Here is a 21,249-nt window from a genome sequence, read left to right on the forward strand (position 1 = left end):
AATAACTGATGAGGAGGTGTCAATTCCAGGAGAGGCAAAGCTGCTTTTGTAATGAGCTAGCCACTCCCAGTTCCTATTCAAGCCCAAATTAATGGTATTAAATTTGCAAATGAATTTTAGTTCTGCAGTTTCTCTTTGAAGTCTGTTTCTGACATTTTTTTGTTCAAGTATAGCTACTTTTAAGTCTGTTACAGAACGTCCAGGAAGATTGAAGTGTTCTCCTTCTGGCTTTTGTATGTTACCGTTTCTGATGTCCGATTTGTGTCCATTTATTCTTTTACGTAGGGACTGTTCGGTTTGGCCAATGTACATGGCAGAGGAGCATTGCTGGCACATGATGGCATATATCACATTAGTAGACGTGCAGGTGAATGAGCCTCTGATGGTGTGGCTGATGTGGTTGGGTCCTCTGACGGTGTCGCTAGAGTAGATATGGGGACAGAGCAGGCAACGAGGTTTGCTACAGGGACTACATCCATCTTGATTGAATTGGCCCTGTCAACGCTGGTTCTCCACTTGTGAGGTAACTCCCCTCTCTTCATATGTCCGTATATAATGCCTGCATCTGTAATTTTCACGCCATGCATCTGAAGAAGTGGTTTTTCACCCACGAAAGCTTGTGCCCAAATAAATCTGTTAGTCTTTAAGATGCCACCAGACTCCTTGTTATGGTGAGGGTAGGTTTCACACACAAACAAAGCTGTGTACTTTTGCTACAGTCTTCATGGAACATGTGGAGTACCATTATTTGTCCCGGTGTTTTTAAACATAGGCAGGAGCATAGCTGCACACAGCATTTTTGTCAGAAGTAATGTACAGAGTATTACCAAAGAGAGATTTATCTGTATTTTTACTCTAACTAGAATCTGTTGGTGCTACTATCTCAACACAGCTCAAAATGAATAAAACTGTGCTACCTACAGTTTTCAGTGTCTCACTCCTTCCTCTCACCTAAACTTCTTGAAGACAGGTAACAACCATCTTTGAAGGATTCCAGTTCCACGGGAGCAAATTCCAGTACAGTGAAAATAATATCAGAGAAGATACAATGACCAGTTAAATGATATGCCATTCCCTGACCACAGTTTTCTTTATCACAGAGGAAAAGTAGGGATTTGTAAATATTCATCATTTTTTTCTTCTTTGTCAATTAACAGTCCATGGCATTTCAATTGCTGGACAGTGCCAGCGCTGTTTTCCTTCAGTCTAGCCTGGGACCTCAACCTTAAAATATTCACAAATCCCACATGAGGCTGAATGTGGGAAAAAGCTGTAGGCCCAGATTCTGTTCTCATTCCCACCACTGCAAATCCAGAGTAATTGGCCACTTGCCTCAACTGACTTTTTAGTTTGACACCATTAAGGGAAAACTTGAACAACTGTAAAATTAGTTACAACATACAGTCACACACATTTCTTCTTTGACTTCATTATTCTCTACACATATCTGGAGGCTCAACCAGTGGCTGTCTGGCTTATTTCATTCTCCTTCTTCCCTCCCACTTCTCCCTCTCAAAGGATAGGAGAGAGGGTTTAGGAAAGAAGTATACAGGCTCTTTTTTTCTGCTTCAGAGTGGTCACCATAGTCATAATACATAAAAGAATCTCAAGAAAACAGCTTTCTGCTTCTGCCTTCTTTTCCACTGAAATAGTCCAACAGAGCTTTTCATATGTATAATGAAAATTATTATAATATTAAAAACCAATTAGAATAGCAGAGATCACAGGTTGTAAGAAGGGTCTATTCTGCTTGATATAAACGTAAAATCCTGCCAGCAGTATGGGCCAGACAAGACCAAACAAAACAAAACAAAAACGTGAAACACAGTTGCAGCACCATCATGTGGAAAATATACACCTAGCATCCAATTAACTAGCAATTTTTACAACCAGATTGGTCCAGGCTTTCTTAGGTCAGATATTATTAGTGAACAACCAGAAGATTTAAGCATAAGTAATGAAGGCTGGAGTGGCAGTTGCATTGTGCCACAAGTCTCTATAATGTGGGCATACAAATTTGAAACTAGTTTTTAGGAATGTAAACTAATTGGGGCAAGGACCATATTGTCATAAGTGGTTGCACAGCACCTAGTATATTTTGGGCATTACCACAATAGTAATAGTAATAAAAGAAAGGCCATGCACTCATATCATGGGGCAGGCCATGATACAACACTTATTACCAGAGAATCACTGATGAGCCCTAAAGGGAGGTCCCTCCAGCGTCCTTTGGACAGATACCATATTCACCACAAAGGACCTGAGACTGAAGGTAGGTGAGATTTAAAAAAAACAAAACAATACCAGAGAATCAGAGACTCCCCAGGGGAAAAACTTAAAGAAGGTATTTTAAGAAGCCTAAAATGGTTTGTACTAGGGCTGTCAAGCAATTAAAAAAATTAATCGTGATTAATCACACTGTTAATAATAGAATACCATTTATTTAAATATTTGTGGATATTTTCCACATTTTCAAATATATTGATTTCAATTATAACACAGAATACAAAGTCTACAGTGCTCACTTTATATTTATTTTTATTACAAATATTTGTACTGTAAATAACAAGAGTTTTTTTCAATTCACCTAATACAAGTACTGTAGTGCAATCTCTTTATCATGAAAGTTGAACTTACAAATGTAGAATTATATACAAAAAATAACTGCATTCAAAAAAAAAATGTAAAACTTTACAGCCTACAAGTCAACTCTGTCCTATTTTGTGTTCAGCCAATCACTCAGACAAACAAGTTTGTTTACATTTGCAGGAGATAATGCTTCCCGCTTCTTGATCACAATGTCACCTGAAAGTGAGAACGGGTGTTCTCATGGCACTGTTGTAGCCAGCATCGTAAGATATTTACGTGCCAGATGCGCTAAAGATTCATATGTCCCTTTGCGCTTCAACCAACATTCCAGAGGACATGGGTCCATGCTGCAGACAGGTTCTGCTTGATAACAATCCAAAGCAGTGCAGATCGACTGAGTCAAATGTCACCAGCAGAAGGTCGATTTTCTTTTTTGGTGGTTCAGGTTCTGTAGTTTCCACATTGGAGTGTTGCTTTTTTAAGACTTCTGAAAACATGCTCCACACCTAATCCCTCTCAGATTTTGGAAGGCACTTCAGATTCTTAAACCTTGGGTCAAGTGCTGTAGAAATCTCACATTGGTACCTTCTTTGTGTTTGTCAAATCTGCAGCGAAAGTGTTCTTGAAATGAACATGTGCTGAGTCATCATCCAAGACGTCTATAACATGAAATATATGGCAGAAAGCGGGTAAAACAGACCCAGAGACATACAATTCTCCCCCAAGGAGTTCAGTCTCAAATTTAATTAACACATTATATTTTTAACGAGCGTCATCAGCATGGAAGCATGTCCTCTAGAATAGTGGTTGAATCATGAAGGGGCATATGAACGTTAAGCATAGCTGGCACATAGATACCTTGTCGTGCTGGCTACAAAAGTCCCATGCGAATGCCTCTTCTCACTTTCTGGTGACATTGTAAATAAGAAGTGGGAGCATTATCTCTGGTAAATGTAAACAAACATGTTTGTGTTAGCGAGTGGCTGAACGATAAGTAGGAGTGAGTGGACTTGTAGGCTCTAAAGTTTTACATTGTTTTGTTTTTAAGTGCAATTAGATAACAAAAAAAAATCTACATTTGTAAATTGCACTTTCACAATAAAAAGACTGCACTACAGTACTTGTATGAGGTGAATTGAAAAATACTTTATCATTTTTACAGTGCAAATATTTATAATAAAAATAATATAAAGTGAGCAGTGTACATTTTGTATTCTGTGTTGTAATTGAAATCAATATATTTGATAATGTAGAAAAACATCCAAAAATATTTAATAAATTTCAATTGGTATTCTATCGTTTAACAGTCCAATTAAAACTGCGATTAATCATGATTAATTTTTAAAATCAAGGTTAATATTTTTAATCGCATAAGTTAACTATGATTAATCAACAGCCCTAGTTTGAATGTGAAAAGAAATAAGTCTAGATGTGTGTGTTGCAACTTAAAGGATCATCCTAACTTTTAGTTTAATATCTTTCCTCCCCACATTGAGAAACTTGGTGCTTCTCTTTTTTATGCCACTACTCTCAAATCATTCTAGAAGGAATAAGAAATCAAATATCATATTCAGCTCTACACAGTCAGAACCTGTAAAATTTTAATTTGGAGGCAGCCACTAGAGAAGAGAGGTAGAAGTGGTCATCTATTATTCTAGATTTGGGACCTAATCTAGCGGCTACTGAAATTAATATATATTTTGTCATTGACTTCAATGGGAGTCAGGTCAGGGTTAACTGTAATTCTTTTTTTTTTTTTTTTTTTTAACAGTATTTGGGATTCCACCCCACCCATTTTCTGTTTCACCATGAACAAGATAGAAAACTATAATCTAGAAATAATCTATTTTTCCTCTTTTACCAGAGCATGGGAATGACAGGTGATGGGCAACACCTGCATCTAAGAATTTGTTAATCATTACTGATTAGTGCAAATATGGTCCCCTGGCTTAAATCCATTCATGAGTTGTATAAATATAAACCACCTTCTTTTACCATAAGTCATAACCGCACTCGCACAAGATCAGTTAACATTCCAGAACTCTGAAACCACTGCAGTTCTAGAGCTGCCATTTTATGAGAATTAACAAGGACTTGCAATTGAATCACAATCTGAGAAGAAACATATTTACTAATTTTACATGGAATGACTCTAAAGTGAAGGATTCAAGGTTTTACCATATGTTTACTCAATCTTAATTTGATATCATGAAACTTGTTCATAACCATTTCTACTGAAGATTGCTAATGTACAACTAAACTCACTTTCCAACTGCTTTTCTATAAATATATTTATGTTGTGCATATAATGTACTCATTGATTCTTGCCTGCCTATATTCTTGCACCCAGGCTTTGCAGGGAGTAACGTGCTTATCTTACAGTTCTGAGACACATATTAACTTCTGTGTTTTTAAAAATGTGTTGGGACTGTCTAATTAGAATGATTGTATGCTGCTCCAAAAGACGAGAAGAAAGGCAATCTATCTTTATGGGCATATTATGCTAAAGATTTGGCTGAAAAGATAGAGAAAATGTTGTCAAAACCTCCAAGCACAGCCCTACAAAAAAATCCTACATGGCACAAAAAAAGGAAGGTGCAAGATTGACAAATGCAAGTACACAGAAAGTCACTACTGATCCATATCATTGTACATTTAAAACAACTGTTGCCCACTGGCACCGTCTGTGGTCCTGTTCCTACAAAGGGATCCTGTCACTGCTCTAACTTGAGCCAGAAGCTTGAAGCCTCTGGATGAAAGAGAGAATGTTTTGCAACACAAAGCAGACAGTAATTCTGAAAATTAATTGGAGGACAAAATGAACCATTGAATATTTAGTACAGTCACATTACTTCACCACTTCCTTATTCAATATTGAAATGAATCCGGATTGGAAATTTTGATTTGTTTCTAGTGAGTAATCAAAACCATAAGTCATATGAATAGAGGAAACACTGAAATATCTGAGATTAATCACATGACTCTTTTTAGGAAAGTAATTTACAAAGCATATTAGTGTATAAGACATCCATGTGTTCCATTCTTTTGTTTGACTTTAAAGCTACTGTGCTGAGAAAAAGAGTTTACAAACAAATCTCTTTAAAATAAATTTTAAAAATCTCTCCAGTCTACTTAACTCTTCCCCCCTTTATCCTCTGTACAACTGAGAGGTCATACAGACAAGTGAGGGGTTGGCAGGAAGATTGCAGGAGTGGGTGGGAATGTGAAATGTAACTGAGTTGAGTGATGGAGATCAAATCTGGAACCCACAGAGGCTGCTTAGGTACCAGCTGGGAGACAGATGGACATACATTTATTACAATATAGTTAGAAAAAAAAATCTAACTAGCCTTCTTTTATAATCTCACAAACAATACATCAGTTCTGACTCAAAATTTTTCATTCTCTAGGCATGCATTTGTCTGTAGTTAGGACGCTATTAGGGCCTGATCTTATTCCTACTGAATTCAACAGCAAAACGTCTATAGATTTCACTGGAAACAGAACCAGGCCCCTACCATTTACATTGCTGCAAAGTGGATGTAAAATGCTACCATTTTGATTTAGCAACATATTACTCGTAGGTATGTGACTGTACAAAGTGCAGCGCAGTGGAGAATCAAGGCCTTAACCTTTATGAGCCCCTGTGGGTAGCTGACATGAACCAAAGTCTCTAAAATATTATAACATTCACTTTGGTATTATGCTGGGATCTCCTGTAAACTATTGGTCCTTAATGTATAAGCTAAAGCTAACATTTTCAGGACTTGCCTCTGCTTTGGACACCTACATATTTGGTTTCCTAACTTTAGATACAGTAGTGTCTTAGATAAAAAACTAAAACAGCAAGGCACCCAAACTTCAAGGACACTTTTGAAAATCTGGCCCTCAGTGACTTTCCTCAGCTCACAAAGTTGAGCCAGTGACAGAGTAAGAACTAAAAATGAGGTCTCCTGATTCTCATTCCTGAACAGTAGCCACTAGACCGGGGTGGCCAACCTGAGCCTGAGAAGAAGCCAGAATTTACCAAGGCACATTGCCAAAGAGCCACAGTAATACATCAGCAGCCCCCCATCGGTTCCTCTCCCCCTGCTCCCAGCGCCTTCCATCCACCGGCAGCCCCGCTGATCAGCGCCTCTCTCTCCCTCCCCGCACCTCCCGATCAGCTGTTTCGTGGCATGCAGGAGGCTCTGGGGGGAGCAGCGAGGGCACGGCAGGCTCAGGGGAGTGGGTGAGAAGGATGGAGTGGGGGCAGGGCCTGTGGCAGAGCCAGGGGTTGAGCAGTGAACACCCTCCGGCACATTGGAAAGTTGGCACCTGTTGCTCCAGCCCTGGAGTTGGTGCCTATACAAGGAACCACATATTAACTTCTGAAGAGCCACATGTGGCTCCTAAGCCATAGGTTGGCCACCCCTGTACTAGACTATGCTGTCTCACCTTCTCTTAGAAAAATGTAGCACAAACCATAGTAGGTACTATCAGCCTTGCCAAATAGCTATTCTGCCAAGTTAAGTACAACTTCCACTATTACTTGAATAACATTTTGTTAGTCACTTTTTGTTAAACACTGACAGTATGGTCAACAATGTACAAAAAACAGAAAAAGAAATGTCTCCTGCCCAGGGGAGCTTACAATCCAAATAAGAATCTTGCTCTGTGAATTTTTCAGAAGAGGCCAAGAGTTTAATTTTTAATGTCAAGCAGAAATGTTTTGTCCATGTTCAGTTCCTATCCTCACAGAGAGCTCTCTCTAAGTTCTTATACTGCATAAGAGTAGGACTCCATTACATATACATATAAATACCCAAATGCAATATTTTCATAGTGATGTTCATTAACTAAATACCTGAACACTAAACTTGAAAAATAACAGCAGAGTGTACAAAACATGTATACAAAGAATAATTATTGAAAACATAATATAATGTACAAACCCCGGTATTAAATAAACCAGATATTTTATCTGTGGGCTGTTTATGACCACAGTCTTTCATAAACTATGAGGAGTCAATTTTCAGCACAAATTGTCAGAACAAGATCATATATTAACTGGTAATGTCCAAGCAGACATCGTTTGACAACTTTGTGTTAGATATTTTACAGATTAATTGTCATCATGGAACCGATGTGCAGTCCTTAGACTCTCAGAAGAAAAATGAAGATCAGAATGTTCTCCTAATTGTTTAATGGACCGAAAAAAGTAGAATTATGAAACAAATCCACAAAGTTGCCGGGTGCCACAGAAAGAGAAAGGTGATTAGTTATGATCAATGAAAGGGATGCTGTCTAAACTGAGAAGGAAGAAAGATTAATTAGTGGCCTAATTGAACCATTTAAGGTCATGTTTGTGTGTATTACTAATTTGAAACTGATTTATTACAATTTAAAAATACTGAATCATCAAATGTACGTCTACAGAACAAAACAGTACCAGCAAAGTATCAAAAACATACTTTATTATTTTGTTGTCTGTGTCACCAGATCTAAATTAAAGGGACACTGGCAACTTAAAAAGCACATTCCTGTTTGGAAAAAAGAAAAAAGAAAAAAAAGAAGCTACAATTGTTAACAGTAACAGCTAAGAATGATCAAATCTGTTCAGAAGACCTTGTGTTGTTTATTTTGATTAACTTTATGTAATCTGCCGTACACAGTTTTCGATATGCCCCCAAATATATGATATGACAATGTATAAGTGCATTACAGAAGTTGTTTGGAATTAAGCTAGAATTTTTGGCAATTGAGGCCCTGATCCAAGCAAGCATCTGAGCATGTGAGTCGTTCCACACCAGTCAAACATATGCTTAAATGCTTTCCTGAATCAGGGCCTCGTTAGGGGATCGATGGGTTTTGCCACCTGAGGGGACATAGGGAGGCAGTTAGAGACTGTGGAACATCAGTTAGATGTTTCTGCTAAAATTATCAGCAATGTAAAAATGTTGACATTTAAAATGCCATATTTAGGTCTCAATCATCTCACTGGAAGCAGGGAGCAGTGTACACATCTCTGAGTTATAGTTTCTGGGTGACTGTAGACTCAGGAAGACTGCAATGCATCATCTTACATCAGATTAACATTTTCAAGGTTTTTTTTGCAACCACCGGGACTAGAAACATAATATTTTAAAAATAAAATCTTAGATTCTAGAGCACAATCCTGCAGCACAGTGTGGATTCCAAGATAAATTCCAGACAATACAAAGAATCCCGACTACAGGTTTCAGCATGCTACGCTCCATTTTGATCAAATTTTCAGCCACCTTGTAGGTGCTGTCTTTGCTAAGACTACAGACCGTGGCATGCAATACTCCATTTTATTCTGAACAGAGGTGCTCATGGAAATCTACAGGTACCAGCATGTTCATCTTGGTAAGTGTGGACTGTGCATTTTTGCCCTAAGTGGAGTCTGCCCTGAACACTGGGAATCTCCCTGCAATTTTTCAAAAAGAAAATGAGGGTGATCTGTATAACAGACCCATGTTATAAATTTTATAGCGTCCAAACAGAGGTCTGGCCCCAGGGTCAGGACCATTTTCACATTGTGGTGTTTGTTGCTAGAAACCACCAAAATTAGATTAAATCACAGGTTCAAAATATTGCCCAAAGCAAGCTTCCTAGTACCACCTTTTCCTTTCTCCTCTTTATCCTGATGCTTCTTTTCTGCCCTCTTGTACAGTGTTTATGTTTTTCCTTAGGCCATATTTTGTCACTCATTTTAGATGACAATTAAAATCTTCTCTCCCCGCCCCCATCTCTCTCAAAGAGGTTTTCTTTGCTGATTTGGCCTTTCTTCTTCTGCTTCCTTTTTGACTTCACTGCTTTCTCTTAGAGACTAACCAATTTATTTGAGCATAAGCTTTCGTGAGCTACAGCTCACTGCATCGGATGCATTCTTTTTGCGAATACAGACTAACACGGCTGTTACTCTGAAACCTGCTTTCTCTTGCCATCCCAATCACTCCGCACCATTTCTAAGTCCCTTGCTCCCCTTCCCCTCCCCTTTCTCCTGCACCCTCCTGGGGCTGCATACCCAAGGGGTGAGTATTTTGGAGGGCGAGCGGCTGAGGGTGGGAGGCCGGGTGGCTCTCATTGAATCGGGATGGGGGGGTCACCCTGCCCCTGTGATTACCCCTCTGTGGGGGTTTATGCCCCCGGGCTGCCAGATGCTCACCCTGCACTCGGCTGAGACCTCCACGCCCAGAACCCCTCTCTGCTCCCGGCCCCGCTTACCTGCCTGCAGGCTCGGGGTCCACTCTGGGGTCTGGGCGAAGAGGGCCTCAGCCCACGCTGCAGGCGTCGTTAGGATGCTTCGGTTGCTAGGGCCGAATGACAAGCAGGACTGACAATGCTATCAGGCAATACGCGCCTTCGAATTCAACCCGCCCCCTGCAAGAGGAGCCGCGATTGGCTGAGACAGACGAATTCTGTTCTAAAGGCGACACCGAGAAGACTACAATTCCCAGCATGCTATACGCTGCCATTCTCGTAGCCACTGGTGTGAGACGGTAAGCAATGCATGCTGGGGATTGCGGTCTCCTCACTGGGGAGGATGAAGAAAGAGTCTGTTCTGGGCGCATTGTGGGCTCCTCTGGCTGTTCAGTGCAGCAAAGGAGCGGCCTGCGTGGGGTATAGACACCTGGCTGCGAGCAGGAGGATGGCTATCAGATCCCTGCAATCTGTTTTTAAGGTGAAGGCAGGGGGAACAGACCTGCTGCCCCAAGGCTTATCCATAGAGATGGAGACACTTCACACACACCTCTCCCCTCCACAAACCTTAACCACAAGCTGCTGCTGGAAGACCTTTGCTTTTGTGCTAGCTCTTCCGACATAGCCTCTGCACCTGTGTCAAGATTCCCCCTCAGTTGCTAAAGCTGCCACCCTGCCCCCACACACAGGCGGCTCATGTCCCAGTTCCATCCACCCCTTCCAGGCCCTGAAATTGAAAGTCCCCCTTGTTTCGGGGTTCTCCTTGATTTGGGGTCATTCTAAGGCTGTTGTGAGTCTCTTCAGATAGGGGTGGGAATTTAGGTGTTTTGGTGAGATAGTTTGTTTTGGTTTTGTTTGTAAATCTCCCTCCTTCAGTGCTGGTCTTACAGATTTTAGGCGAAGCATGAGAATCATTTAGATTGCCTTACTTGATTGTAAGCTCTTTGGGGCTAAAGGTTCATCTTTTTGTTCTGTGTACAGCATCTAGCTCAATGGAGCCCTTGATTGAGCCTTTTAAATGCTACTGCTGTGCAATAATAATGACAACCTAGGGGACATGAGTGCCACTTTCTTCTGTTCCTTTCCACACAATCAGGAGGGTCCTAATCTCTTTTAAATCTGCTGATACTGTCTCTGACTCTCCCAGTCGTCGTCTCTCTCCCCCCCCCCAAAATTATAAAGGAAAAGATTTTTTTTTGCCACTGCTGAGTCTGCCACAGACTGGGCAAGGGGTCAGCAGGTATAAGATCAGTACTAATCACACATTCCTAGGGCAGTTTCTATCTTTCATGAAACTACCCTCACCTTAGGCAGCTGTACCAAAGTGATCTTTTGTATCCTAGTTTGGGAGTGACTGATCCTCAGGAAAGAGTCTTATTGTCTCTTTGAAGTCCAGCTAATAACTTTAATAGGTTAATTATATTTGATGTTTATTATGACTGCCTGTGTAGAACTATAGTCAATGGAAGTCATTCAGCATAGCTCAACCCTCCCCCCCCCCCCCCCCCGCAGACTGCTCTTCGTAATTATGATTTTGTTACTGGAAGATGAAGATTTTATTAAAGATCCAGATGCAACTAATTACAGCACAGTGTATTCTTTCTTCCAAATCAGGAATACTGAAAAAAAAAATCCAGACACAGAACTAGTATTACAGTACATACATAATATTCCAAAACATCTTCTATAACAGTCTGGCTGTGACATTACATTTCAAGAAACAGTATATAAATAGTATATATATCAAAAGTTCATCACTTGGTATAATGCCTTTCTTCCAACAATTTCAAAGCACTTTACAACCAGTAGAAAATTAATCCTCACAATACCTATGTGAGATAAACCAGGATTATAAGTCCCGTTTTCAGCTGAGGAAACTAGAACACAAAGAGGGCAAGTGACTTATCCAAAGTCAAACAGGAATTTAGTGGCAATATCAAGAAAACAACCCACATCGACTGTGTTTTAACCCCTTCTACTACAGCATGAACAATAAAATAATTACTATACTAAACATTATTTTTTGTGCAAAGCATATTTAAAATAACGCTTCAATTCAAATTTGGCCCCAAATTTAAGTTGTATAAAAACAAGCTACATCAATAGAAACATTCAATTTTATTAAAATTGTAGTGGGTGAATAATATCCAATTCCGATGCAAATTTTATAAAAATAAACATCCCCCTGCATTGTTTGCAACCCAAACATTACCCTACTGAGACTCTGAAAGGGAAACGAATGATAAAAATGACAAGGACTTCACTGATTCTGAGAGTCCAAGCTGAACGACATGCAAAAAGTAAACAGCATAATAATGACAAGTAAAACAGGTGTTTATTTAGATTTTTCCGTGTTGACTTCCTGGATGCTATTGGTAACGCAAGCACGGAAACAGATTTGTTTTAGAATCATAGAATATCAGGATTGGAAGGGACCTCAGGAGGTCATCTAGTCCAACCCCCTGCTCAAAGCAGGACCGATCCCCAACTAAATCATCCCAGCCAGGGCTTTGTCAAGCCTGACCTTAAAAACTTCTAGGGAAGGAGATTCCACCACCTTCCTAGGTAACACATTCCAGTGTTTCACCACCCTCCTAGTGAAAAAGTTTTTCCTAATATCCAACCTAAATCTCCCCCACTGCAACTTGAGACCATTACTCCTCGTTCTGTCATCTGCTACCTCTGAAAACAGTCTAGAGCCATCCTCTTTGGAACCCCCTTTCAGGTAGTTGAAAGCAGCTATCAAATCCCCCCTCATTCTTCTCTTCCCCGGACTAAACAATCCCAGTTCCCGCAGCCTCTCCTCATCACTCATGTGTTCCAGTCCCCCAATCATTTTTGTTGCCCTCCCCTGGACTCTTTCCAATTTTTCCACATGTACCCTTTCAATGTATGATTTGTATGTCAACCCAGTGTCCTGGTGCACTAACCAAGAGATGGCTGCATAGCGGTTTTGGGCCAGAGCGAGAAGAGAAAGAAGGATTAAAACAGGCTCCTCCTCTTCTAAAGTGACAGGTAAGGAAGATGAGTGTAAGTGCTGCGGCAACTTGACCTGTGGCTCGGCTCGTCACACCGCCGTTTTTAGGACGGCTGTCTGGTGGCTGGGGGATGTGGTCTGATGCAGAGGACGAGAGGGAAAATGCCGAAGCGGGGAGGACTCGGGCCAGCCTGCCCGTGGGAGGAGGCTGCCGGAGGAGCCGAGGGGCAGTCACGTGCTGCTGCCGTATCAGCTCGTCCCTGAGATGAGGTCCCGGGCCCCGCTGCCGTCAGACACCAGCGCTCCCTCGCTTCGCTTGTCCCCGTCGGCCACGGGCCAGGAGAGGTGCCTATGCGGCTGTGAAACCAGCTCCCACCTGACGCCTTCTCATCAGAGCAATTTGCACCTTCCCGGCTGGCTGCTGTAGGTACGTGGGCTGGCGCGCACGGGCTATTGGCATCAGGTGTCCTTGCACTTTGCAGCGATGCTAACAAGATCGCCCTGAGTAGTTTGCCGAGGGGCAGGTTATATAAGTAATGTGTCAGGGCTACTGTTAAATAAGTAAATATATCAGTCTCTGCCCTGGGGAAATAGCTAAGCGGTCATGGAGGAGACAGGCACAGGAGCAGACTGCGAAATGCAGTTTTTCTATTGTTATCCTCCAAAAGGTCAGTTTGTGCGCAGACCCCCTTTGGCGTCTCTCATCCCAGAAGGTTGGGGAAAACTCTGCAGGGAAAGGCTCTGTGAAGCTACCTTTAGGATGCGGAGATTGGGGAACAATTTCCTCCCTTCATGTATCCATGACATTTTATAGCCTCTTTAGAGTGCCAGGCTGCAACGCTTTGAAGCTTTGGAAAACATGAGTTGTTAACTTTAAAAGTTTAACTATTTTAAACATGGATACCAAAGACCATCCTTATAAGTGACAGGTTTTAGAGTAGAGGCTGTGTTAGTCTGTATTCGCAAAAAGAAAAGGAGTATTTGTGGCACCTTAGAGACTAACCAATTTATTTGAGCATAAGTTTTCGTGAGCTACAGCTCACTTCATCCGATGTATCGAAAGCTTATGCTCACATAAATTGGTTAGTCTCTAAGGTGCCATAAGTACTCCTTTTCTTTTTCCTTATAAGTGAGTGATTCCTTAAAATTATCTGCAAATAGATAGGATTTAACATGGTGGAGTTTTGTTTTTGTTTTGTTTTGTGTTTTGTTTTGTTTTTGCTTTAAAGAAAGGTTCTCGCTAAGTATGTAAAGCTGTTTCTGTGGTAATAGTGTTGGTGCTGTTGCAACTGTGCCTAAAACCCTACAATATTTCCTAATTGTTACTTTCCTTACAACTTTTCATGGCTATAACTTTTTTTTAGCCTGTAAGTGCTTTTCAGTGTGTTGGCACTTTCAGTCATCTATTGTAAGACTACCTTGTTGGTCACTTGGGATAAAAATACTTGGCATAGATCATTGCAGAAGATCGGACTATGGACTTTGCTCTTAAAAGTTTTCAAGTACAAAGAATGAAAAAGTTGGTACTATTTAAATACTGTGTCTGACTGTTTTTTCTTTTCCTAATACTTCATTAAAAAGAAACGGAAGTTGAGTTAACCCTATACAAAGCGATCCAAAGCTACGTCAGAGTTTTAACTCTAATTGCTTCTTGTGTCTCTGGGCATTGTAGTACTGACTAGCTAGTCCTGCTCCCTGTACCTATGCATCATTCCCATTTAAGTCAATGGCAGTTGTTGCCTCTAAGTTATCTGTATTGTGAAAAGGAGAATTGACACTTGAAAATGCTATAGGTCATTTAAACGTGAAAGAATTAGTCCTTGCCTTTGGCCTGGTTCTTCTTTTTAGACAGCAGGCTTGGGGATGTAGGGGTAGATAACAAGTAACCTTGAAAGCTGATGTTGACATACTAAATGTCCTTCTGATTTATTTCCCTCTGTGTCTAAAACTTATCTCATATTTGTGGTTTTGGTGGGCGAAGAATAGAGCTTTTTGGCAACCGGTTCAGTAATCCAAAGGGACAAAAATATCACTTGTAAATCATGGTCCTGATATTTTAATCTCCAAATTCAATGGCTTCTCAAAACTTTGTTAATTGAGCCTAGATATTGCTGTAGTTCTAAATAATACATGCAATATATGTCTTGCTATTTGCGCAATGTCGCTTGCAATTATCTTGAACCTACTTGTAATTGGTAGACTAAAATCTTGAGTGTTCATTGTGTGTAACAGAAGTGATCTGCTGTTTACTGTACTTATGCCTGCATGTTTTTCCAATTGACTTTCCATTCCAGAAATGGAAAATGCTGATGTGGTTGTCAGCAGCTGCAGCTCCCATGATGATGATAATCTTTACGGCTACAAAGGACACCCATCTGTTTCACAAGAGCTGCTTTTGGAAGACCAGCTTAGAAGGAAACTTAAATTTTTTTTCATGAACCCATGCGAGAAATTTTGGGCCCGGGGCAGAAAACCTTGGAAACTTGGGATTCAGCTTTTAAAAATAGTGATGGTTACCATCCAGGTGAGTTACTTTGGGAGCTGGGGCTTTCTTTTCACTCCAGGGATACAAGGTAGGAGGAAAGCAACTGATCAATGTTCTACTTGCTGTGGCACAACCTAACAGTACCAACTCAGGCTTCTCTTAATAAGCAACTTTGGAAGCCTTGGAAATACGGTAGATGTTGCATGGTATGTTCACTGTGAGTTTTGAATGAGGTATGCAAATCTGGGGTTTTTTGTTTTTAAACACATTTAGGTATGTCAGAGTAGAATTTTAAGTACTCTCTCAATCTTTTCCAACTTTAAAGTTTAGTTTGCTAGACCAAACCTATGTTGACTAAAATGTCATTATCTGCCTCTCTCTCCTCTTGTTGGGGAGAAAGCTTATGCGCTAATTTTTCTCCATCTTCAAAGATTTTTCCATAATTTCTGCTTATGGAGTGCAGAATCTAGTGACTTTCTGCTGTGAAAGCATGAGTGTGGAGGACAATGGTCCCACAGGCTGCAAGAGTGAATTCCAGGAATCATAGTTTCTTTGATTGAAAACCTGGTGGGCTCTATGTGCATATATGGTCTACTTTATATATTTGTATGTGTTACATGGATTGTCTTCCTCTTGTAGTAGCTAGAAATTGGGAATGGGAGGACCTAAACTGGAAATAAACTGTTGAGCCACTGTTTCCAGGGGAAACATGCCGTCCATGAATAACTTGAAATTTTATAGTCTTCTCACTAGTGTGTTGTTTTTTTTTGTTTTTTTTTAACATGTGTAGTCCTAGGGCGATACTGTGTATTGAGAAGATGGACTCTTAAATGCCAGAATTACTGGTAATCTAGTTCTCCTTATGTAGAAATTTCACTTCCAGGGAACAGCAGGGCTGCAAAACCCTCCTTTAGCCCAGTGACTGTCTGTTTTATTTCCTGGAAGTGTCTTGTCTCTTTATTAATTGGCAGTAAAACCACTAAAGGGAATTCTGGGCTCCTGTTAAGCCTATATAAAACTCTTCTACAAGTGTCTCTTCCTCCCCAGGATAATCATAGACTCATAGACTTTAAGGTCAGAAGGGACCATTATGATTGTCTAGTCTGATCTCCTGCACAACGCAGGTCACAGAATCACACCCACCGACTCCTGTAACAAACCTCTAACCTATGTCTCAAAAAGAAAAGGAGTACTTGTGGCACCTTAGAGACTAACCAATTTATTTGAGCATAAGCTTTTGTGAGCTACAGCTCACTTCATCGGATGCATACTGTGGAAAGTACACAAGATCTTTTTATACACACAAAGCATGAAAAAATGGGTGTTTACCACTACAAAAGGTTTTCTCCCCCCCACCCCACTCTCCTGCTGGTAATCACTTTAGATAAGCTATTACCAGCAGGAAACACCCATTTTTTCATGCTTTGTGTGTATAAAAAGATCTTGTGTACTTTCCACAGTATGCATCCGATGAAGTGAGCTGTAGCTCACGAAAGCTTATGCTCAAATAAATTGGTTAGTCTCTAAGGTGCCACAAGTACTCCTTTTCTTTTTGCGAATACAGACTAACACGGCTGTTACTCTGAAACCTAACCTATGTCTGAGCTACTGAAGTCCTCAAATAGTGGTTTAAAGACTTTGAGGTGCAGAGAATCCCCCAGCAAGTGACCCGTGCCCCGTGCTGCAGAGGAAGGTGAAAAACCCCCAGGATCTCTGCCAATCTGCCGTGGAGGAAAATTCCTTCCCGACCCCAAATATGGTGATTAGGTAAACCCTGAGCATGTGGGCAAGATTCGCCAGCTAGCCATCCAGGAAAGAATTATCTGTAGTAACTCAGATTCTCTCTCCTCCCCCCGCCCCCATCTAACATCCCATTACAGGCCATTGGGCATATGTACCGCTAATAGTTGAAGATCAATTAATTGCCAAAATTAGGCTATCCCATCATATCATCCCTTCCATAAACTTATCAAGTTTAGTCTGGAAGCCAGATATGTCTTTTGCCCCCACTGCTTCCCTTGGAAGGCTGTTCCAGAACTTCACTCCTCTGATGGTTAGAAACCTTTGTCTAATTTCTAATACTTGTCAACAGGATCTTGTGCTATCCAATCAAAACCTTTTAATGAACAGTTAATTCACTTCTAATGTCTCTTTAGAAGCTGCTTGTGTAATTACAGAATGCAGTGCTAATGCAGCTTTTACATGAGTGCAAGAGGTTAGACAACTACATTTCCTTTTCTGTGTCATCCCAGGGTAATTTTTTTTTCTTTCCCTCGCTTGAAAGCTCGATCTGGTTATACCTTGTAGCTGTTTCTGAGCTGTCACTCTGGTATTTCTTGCTTTTCAAAATAACCTCAGACTATGACTATCAAAACATGTGTAGTGAGTCATTTGTAGCTTGGATAGGAGATGGGATGGCACTTTATTTTTATTTTTTTATATTTTTCCTTTTTAAAAAAAAAAAAAAAAAAGCTGTTAGACCTGCCTCTCTCTGGCTGGGAAATGACTTTTTCCAAACAGAGGAGGCGATTGTACCTATGCTGAAGGAATGATCTTCTAGGCTATGTATTCCTTAGAGAGCAGTTTGAATTTCCAACATGTCCCCCTCCTTTCTCCCCCCTTGCCCCCCCCCCCCAAAAAAAACAAAAAAAACCAGCTGGCCGTGTGAGCTCCATTTCTAGTAATAGTCTAATCCAGCCATGGCTGTCCAGAGGAGGTTTCTGTGCAGAAGAGGGAGGGTAGCTGTACTGTAAGCCTTTAAAAGCCAATTTTCCTTTGGAACTGCAAACATTTTTTTCTTTTTCTTTCTTTCCCAGTTAGTAGTTTTTGGGTTAAGCAATCAAATGGTCGTTACCTTCAAGGAGGAGAACACTGTGGCATTCAAGCACCTCTTCTTGAAAGGATATACAGAGAGAATGGATGATACCTATGCTGTATACACACAAACAGATGTCTATGACCAGATCTTCTTTGCAATAAACCAGGTAAAAGTTTCCATTGCAATATGCCTAGTACATAAAAGGCATAGGAAACAACCTGTAAAATGTAACTTACATCAAGTAATCTCACAAAACTGCAAAATATCTAAAGCTGGTGTCCCAGAAAAAGAGTTGAGACTGAAATAAAACTGGTCTCTTTGGAAAGAAATTGAGCTAAAAGCTGGAAGAATTTCCCATTTCCAAACTTCTCTCAATTCTCCCTTTCCCACACTCCCAGAGAAGAGAATGTTGATCTTTTCTAAATTAAGAGGGCAGAGTATCAGTGAACAGAGACTTGTACCCTTAAGTTATGTTAATGACTCCACAGTTAACAGTTTCTAGTAATTTTACAAAGTCAAACAGTAGTAGATTTTTTTAAATAGTCTGTCATGACTCTGCATTATTGCCAAATCTTGCACTCTTTATGAACAATGATATAGGATTGGTCAGTTACCTAGTGCAGCTAGTACTGATATTCTACAAATGTAGAGTCATAACTGGAGTGTGCCACTTTAGAATTGTATGGTAGATTATGTACCATATAGTGATACTACTGTCCTTAGTTGTAAATTCAACTAAATCCATTAGTCTATAGGCAGTGTTAAGATGACCTGATCTCTCTCACAGCTGACTTTCTTCAGGTTAGGGAATGATTTCATGCTGAAGTTGAATTAAAATGGGTATGAAGGAGACATTCTCAATTTTAAAAATTAGTCTCTCCTCAGTATCGCAGAGGAAACCAGAGTTGAATTTCATGACTAGTCTCTGGCTTGCTGAGCGGAGTACGACTACTGGGAGAAGTGATAAACTCAATCTGGGGGAAGGGAGTTTGTCACTCAACTGCACCCCATCTGAATGAATTTTGGCTCATTCTTTGGGGAGTCTTATCCAGCCATCTACAAAGCAAACAATATGGGGATATATGTAGGAGAGAATCTGAGTTTTGGTAGCAGGTCTCTTAAGATTTTTCTGGGATGAACAAAGGATGATGGGGATTCAAATAACTATTGCCCTGTGGAGACTAGAGGAAAAGCAATCTTTAAAATAAATGGAGCAGTGGGCTGGGGAAGAGAGTGGCTATGTTCTCTGATCACTGGAGGTAACTCTCTGGCTCTATTTCTCACTGGCTGAGAGCCTCCACTTGTTTTCCAAATACTAAGCAAATAGACCTATTGCTTCCCTAACAGAGTCAACAATTTACGTTTGACTATAGTGCTTTTTTATCACATTTAAATGCTACAAGGAATGCTTATCACTAAACCATTTCTGGCACAGTTGCCCTTTGGGATAACTAGACAGAATGGTCCACCTTTCAAAGGGGAGGTTCCCCTTTATCACATTCAATGTGCTTGCATTTTGGCACCAAGAAGTGAATTATGGGCCCAGACGTGTGTAGTTGTCTCTCTAAATACCTCACTCTGGTGGTGCTAAATGGGGATATAACAACACAAATACTCTGAATTGCACCTGCAATTCATTTTAAAGGTGAAAAATCACACCTGTAAAACACTCTCAGGCTGGGTTCCTCGCCATCTCAAGAGGGAACTACCACAAGTGTGGGGGGGGAGGGGAGGGAGAGAAGAGAAAACAGGGTATTGGTCCCAGTGTCTGTCTACTCTGAAGTTTCAGTATTATGGATTTAATTTATATTTGACCATGCTGTGCAAGAGCAAATATTACAGTAACACTTTTTTTTTTTTTGCCCTGGTCTTCCAGTTCTTACTTATTACTACATAAATATTTCACTCCAATTCTATTTCACTCTGTGATATAGTATCTGTAACTAACCTGGGGCCAACCATTTCTGTAGGTCTAAAGAACAAGACCTAATCCAGTTCCTATGCTGGATGAACAAACATGATCAGGCTTTTCAGTTTAAACAAATATTAAAGCTTTCTGATCGTTAGCTTGATGTTTTAGAGACTTATGGTTAAAAGTATAGAGTACATGGTAGTGACAGGAGGTGGATCAGGATTACCTAGTGCAAGGTTTTTCTGTGTACACACTTGGGGTTAGAGTCACAAAGAAATTTTAAGCATAGTCATGCAGAGCACCACCACACCTATCTCTTATTCTTAGAAAATCACTCCAATTCATAAAGCATGGGTTAGGCACCTAGGATCCCTATACCATGAATGGAGGGTGATAGGTGTCTCAGAATGGGAGTCGCAAAAAGCCAGTGTGCCAGGAGGCTCCTGGCCTAAAGTAGCCAATGGGAGGTGCCAAGCTGCTAGGCATGTGCTGAGCCCTGCCCCTCTCTTGGCAATAGGTGCCAAAATCTGGGCTGCAGGGAGATACCTCCATTTGCTTGGGGTTTGCAGCTGCAAACCATCTCTTGATGTTAAGTGCCTATACCGTTTTGGCAAGGGGATGGGGGCTGGTAGAGGACAAGGAACAGGACCAGCTGCCTCAACTTTTAGTCCAGTGATTAGGGTACTCACCTGAGATGTGGGAGACACTTAGTTCAAGCCCCCACTCCACCTGAAGGGGCGGGGAGAGGATTTGAGCAGGGATGTCACCTCAGGTGACTGCTCTAACTACTGAGCTATGCATATTCTGATGTGGGGCTTTTCCATGCTGGGTAAACTAATTTTTAAAAAGTCACTGGAGCAGGGGAATTAACTCCAGGTCTCCCACTCCTTAGGTGAATGCACTGACCACAAGGCTGCACAATCATTATTCTCTCTCTCACCTTTCCTTCCTTCTCCTTCTCCCACCAATGATTCTGTCATTATGTATCCAAACCAGTGGTCTCCAACCTTTTTTTAAGCAAAAGATTTTTTTTTTTTTAAATTTAAGTGCAACCCAGGATCTACCTCCAAAGAAAAGGCAGAAATAACTGTAAACACACAAACCCAAACACCGCCCCCGCCCATGCTGCTTGCTTTCCCCCACCCTCTCATTTTCACCAGGCTGGGACAGGGGGTTGGGTTGAAGGAGGAGGTGCAGGCTCTGAGCTGGGGCCAAGGGGTTCAGAGTGTGGGAGGAGCTCTGGGCTGAGCCTGGGGCAGGGG

At 40.9% G+C, this 21,249-nt stretch overlaps 2 protein-coding genes across 9 annotated transcripts in view; one reads left to right on the forward strand and one right to left on the reverse strand.

Moving 5' to 3' along the window:
- DNAI3 (dynein axonemal intermediate chain 3) overlaps window positions 1-9,925 on the reverse strand; it is a 56,741-nt gene extending 46,816 nt beyond the window's left edge. For all 8 annotated transcript variants that reach the window (XR_012640585.1, XR_012640584.1, XR_012640586.1 and 5 more), the window contains exon 1: window positions 9,820-9,925. The gene's annotated coding sequence lies outside the window, so the exon portion shown is untranslated. The remainder of the gene's footprint in view (window positions 1-9,819) is intronic.
- A 3,042-nt stretch (window positions 9,926-12,967) lies between these two features.
- The window catches only part of LOC141992394 (mucolipin-3-like), a 75,776-nt gene continuing 67,494 nt past the window's right edge, over window positions 12,968-21,249 (forward strand). The window contains exons 1-3 of the mRNA XM_074961411.1: window positions 12,968-13,199; window positions 15,067-15,296; window positions 18,074-18,241. Of these exons, the coding sequence (XP_074817512.1) occupies window positions 15,069-15,296; window positions 18,074-18,241 (396 nt within the window). The 5' untranslated portion in view covers window positions 12,968-13,199; window positions 15,067-15,068. The remainder of the gene's footprint in view (window positions 13,200-15,066; window positions 15,297-18,073; window positions 18,242-21,249) is intronic.

This window comes from Natator depressus, chromosome 8 (assembly GCF_965152275.1).
Source record: "Natator depressus isolate rNatDep1 chromosome 8, rNatDep2.hap1, whole genome shotgun sequence".
In the NCBI taxonomy this organism is placed as follows: Eukaryota; Metazoa; Chordata; order Testudines; family Cheloniidae; genus Natator; species Natator depressus.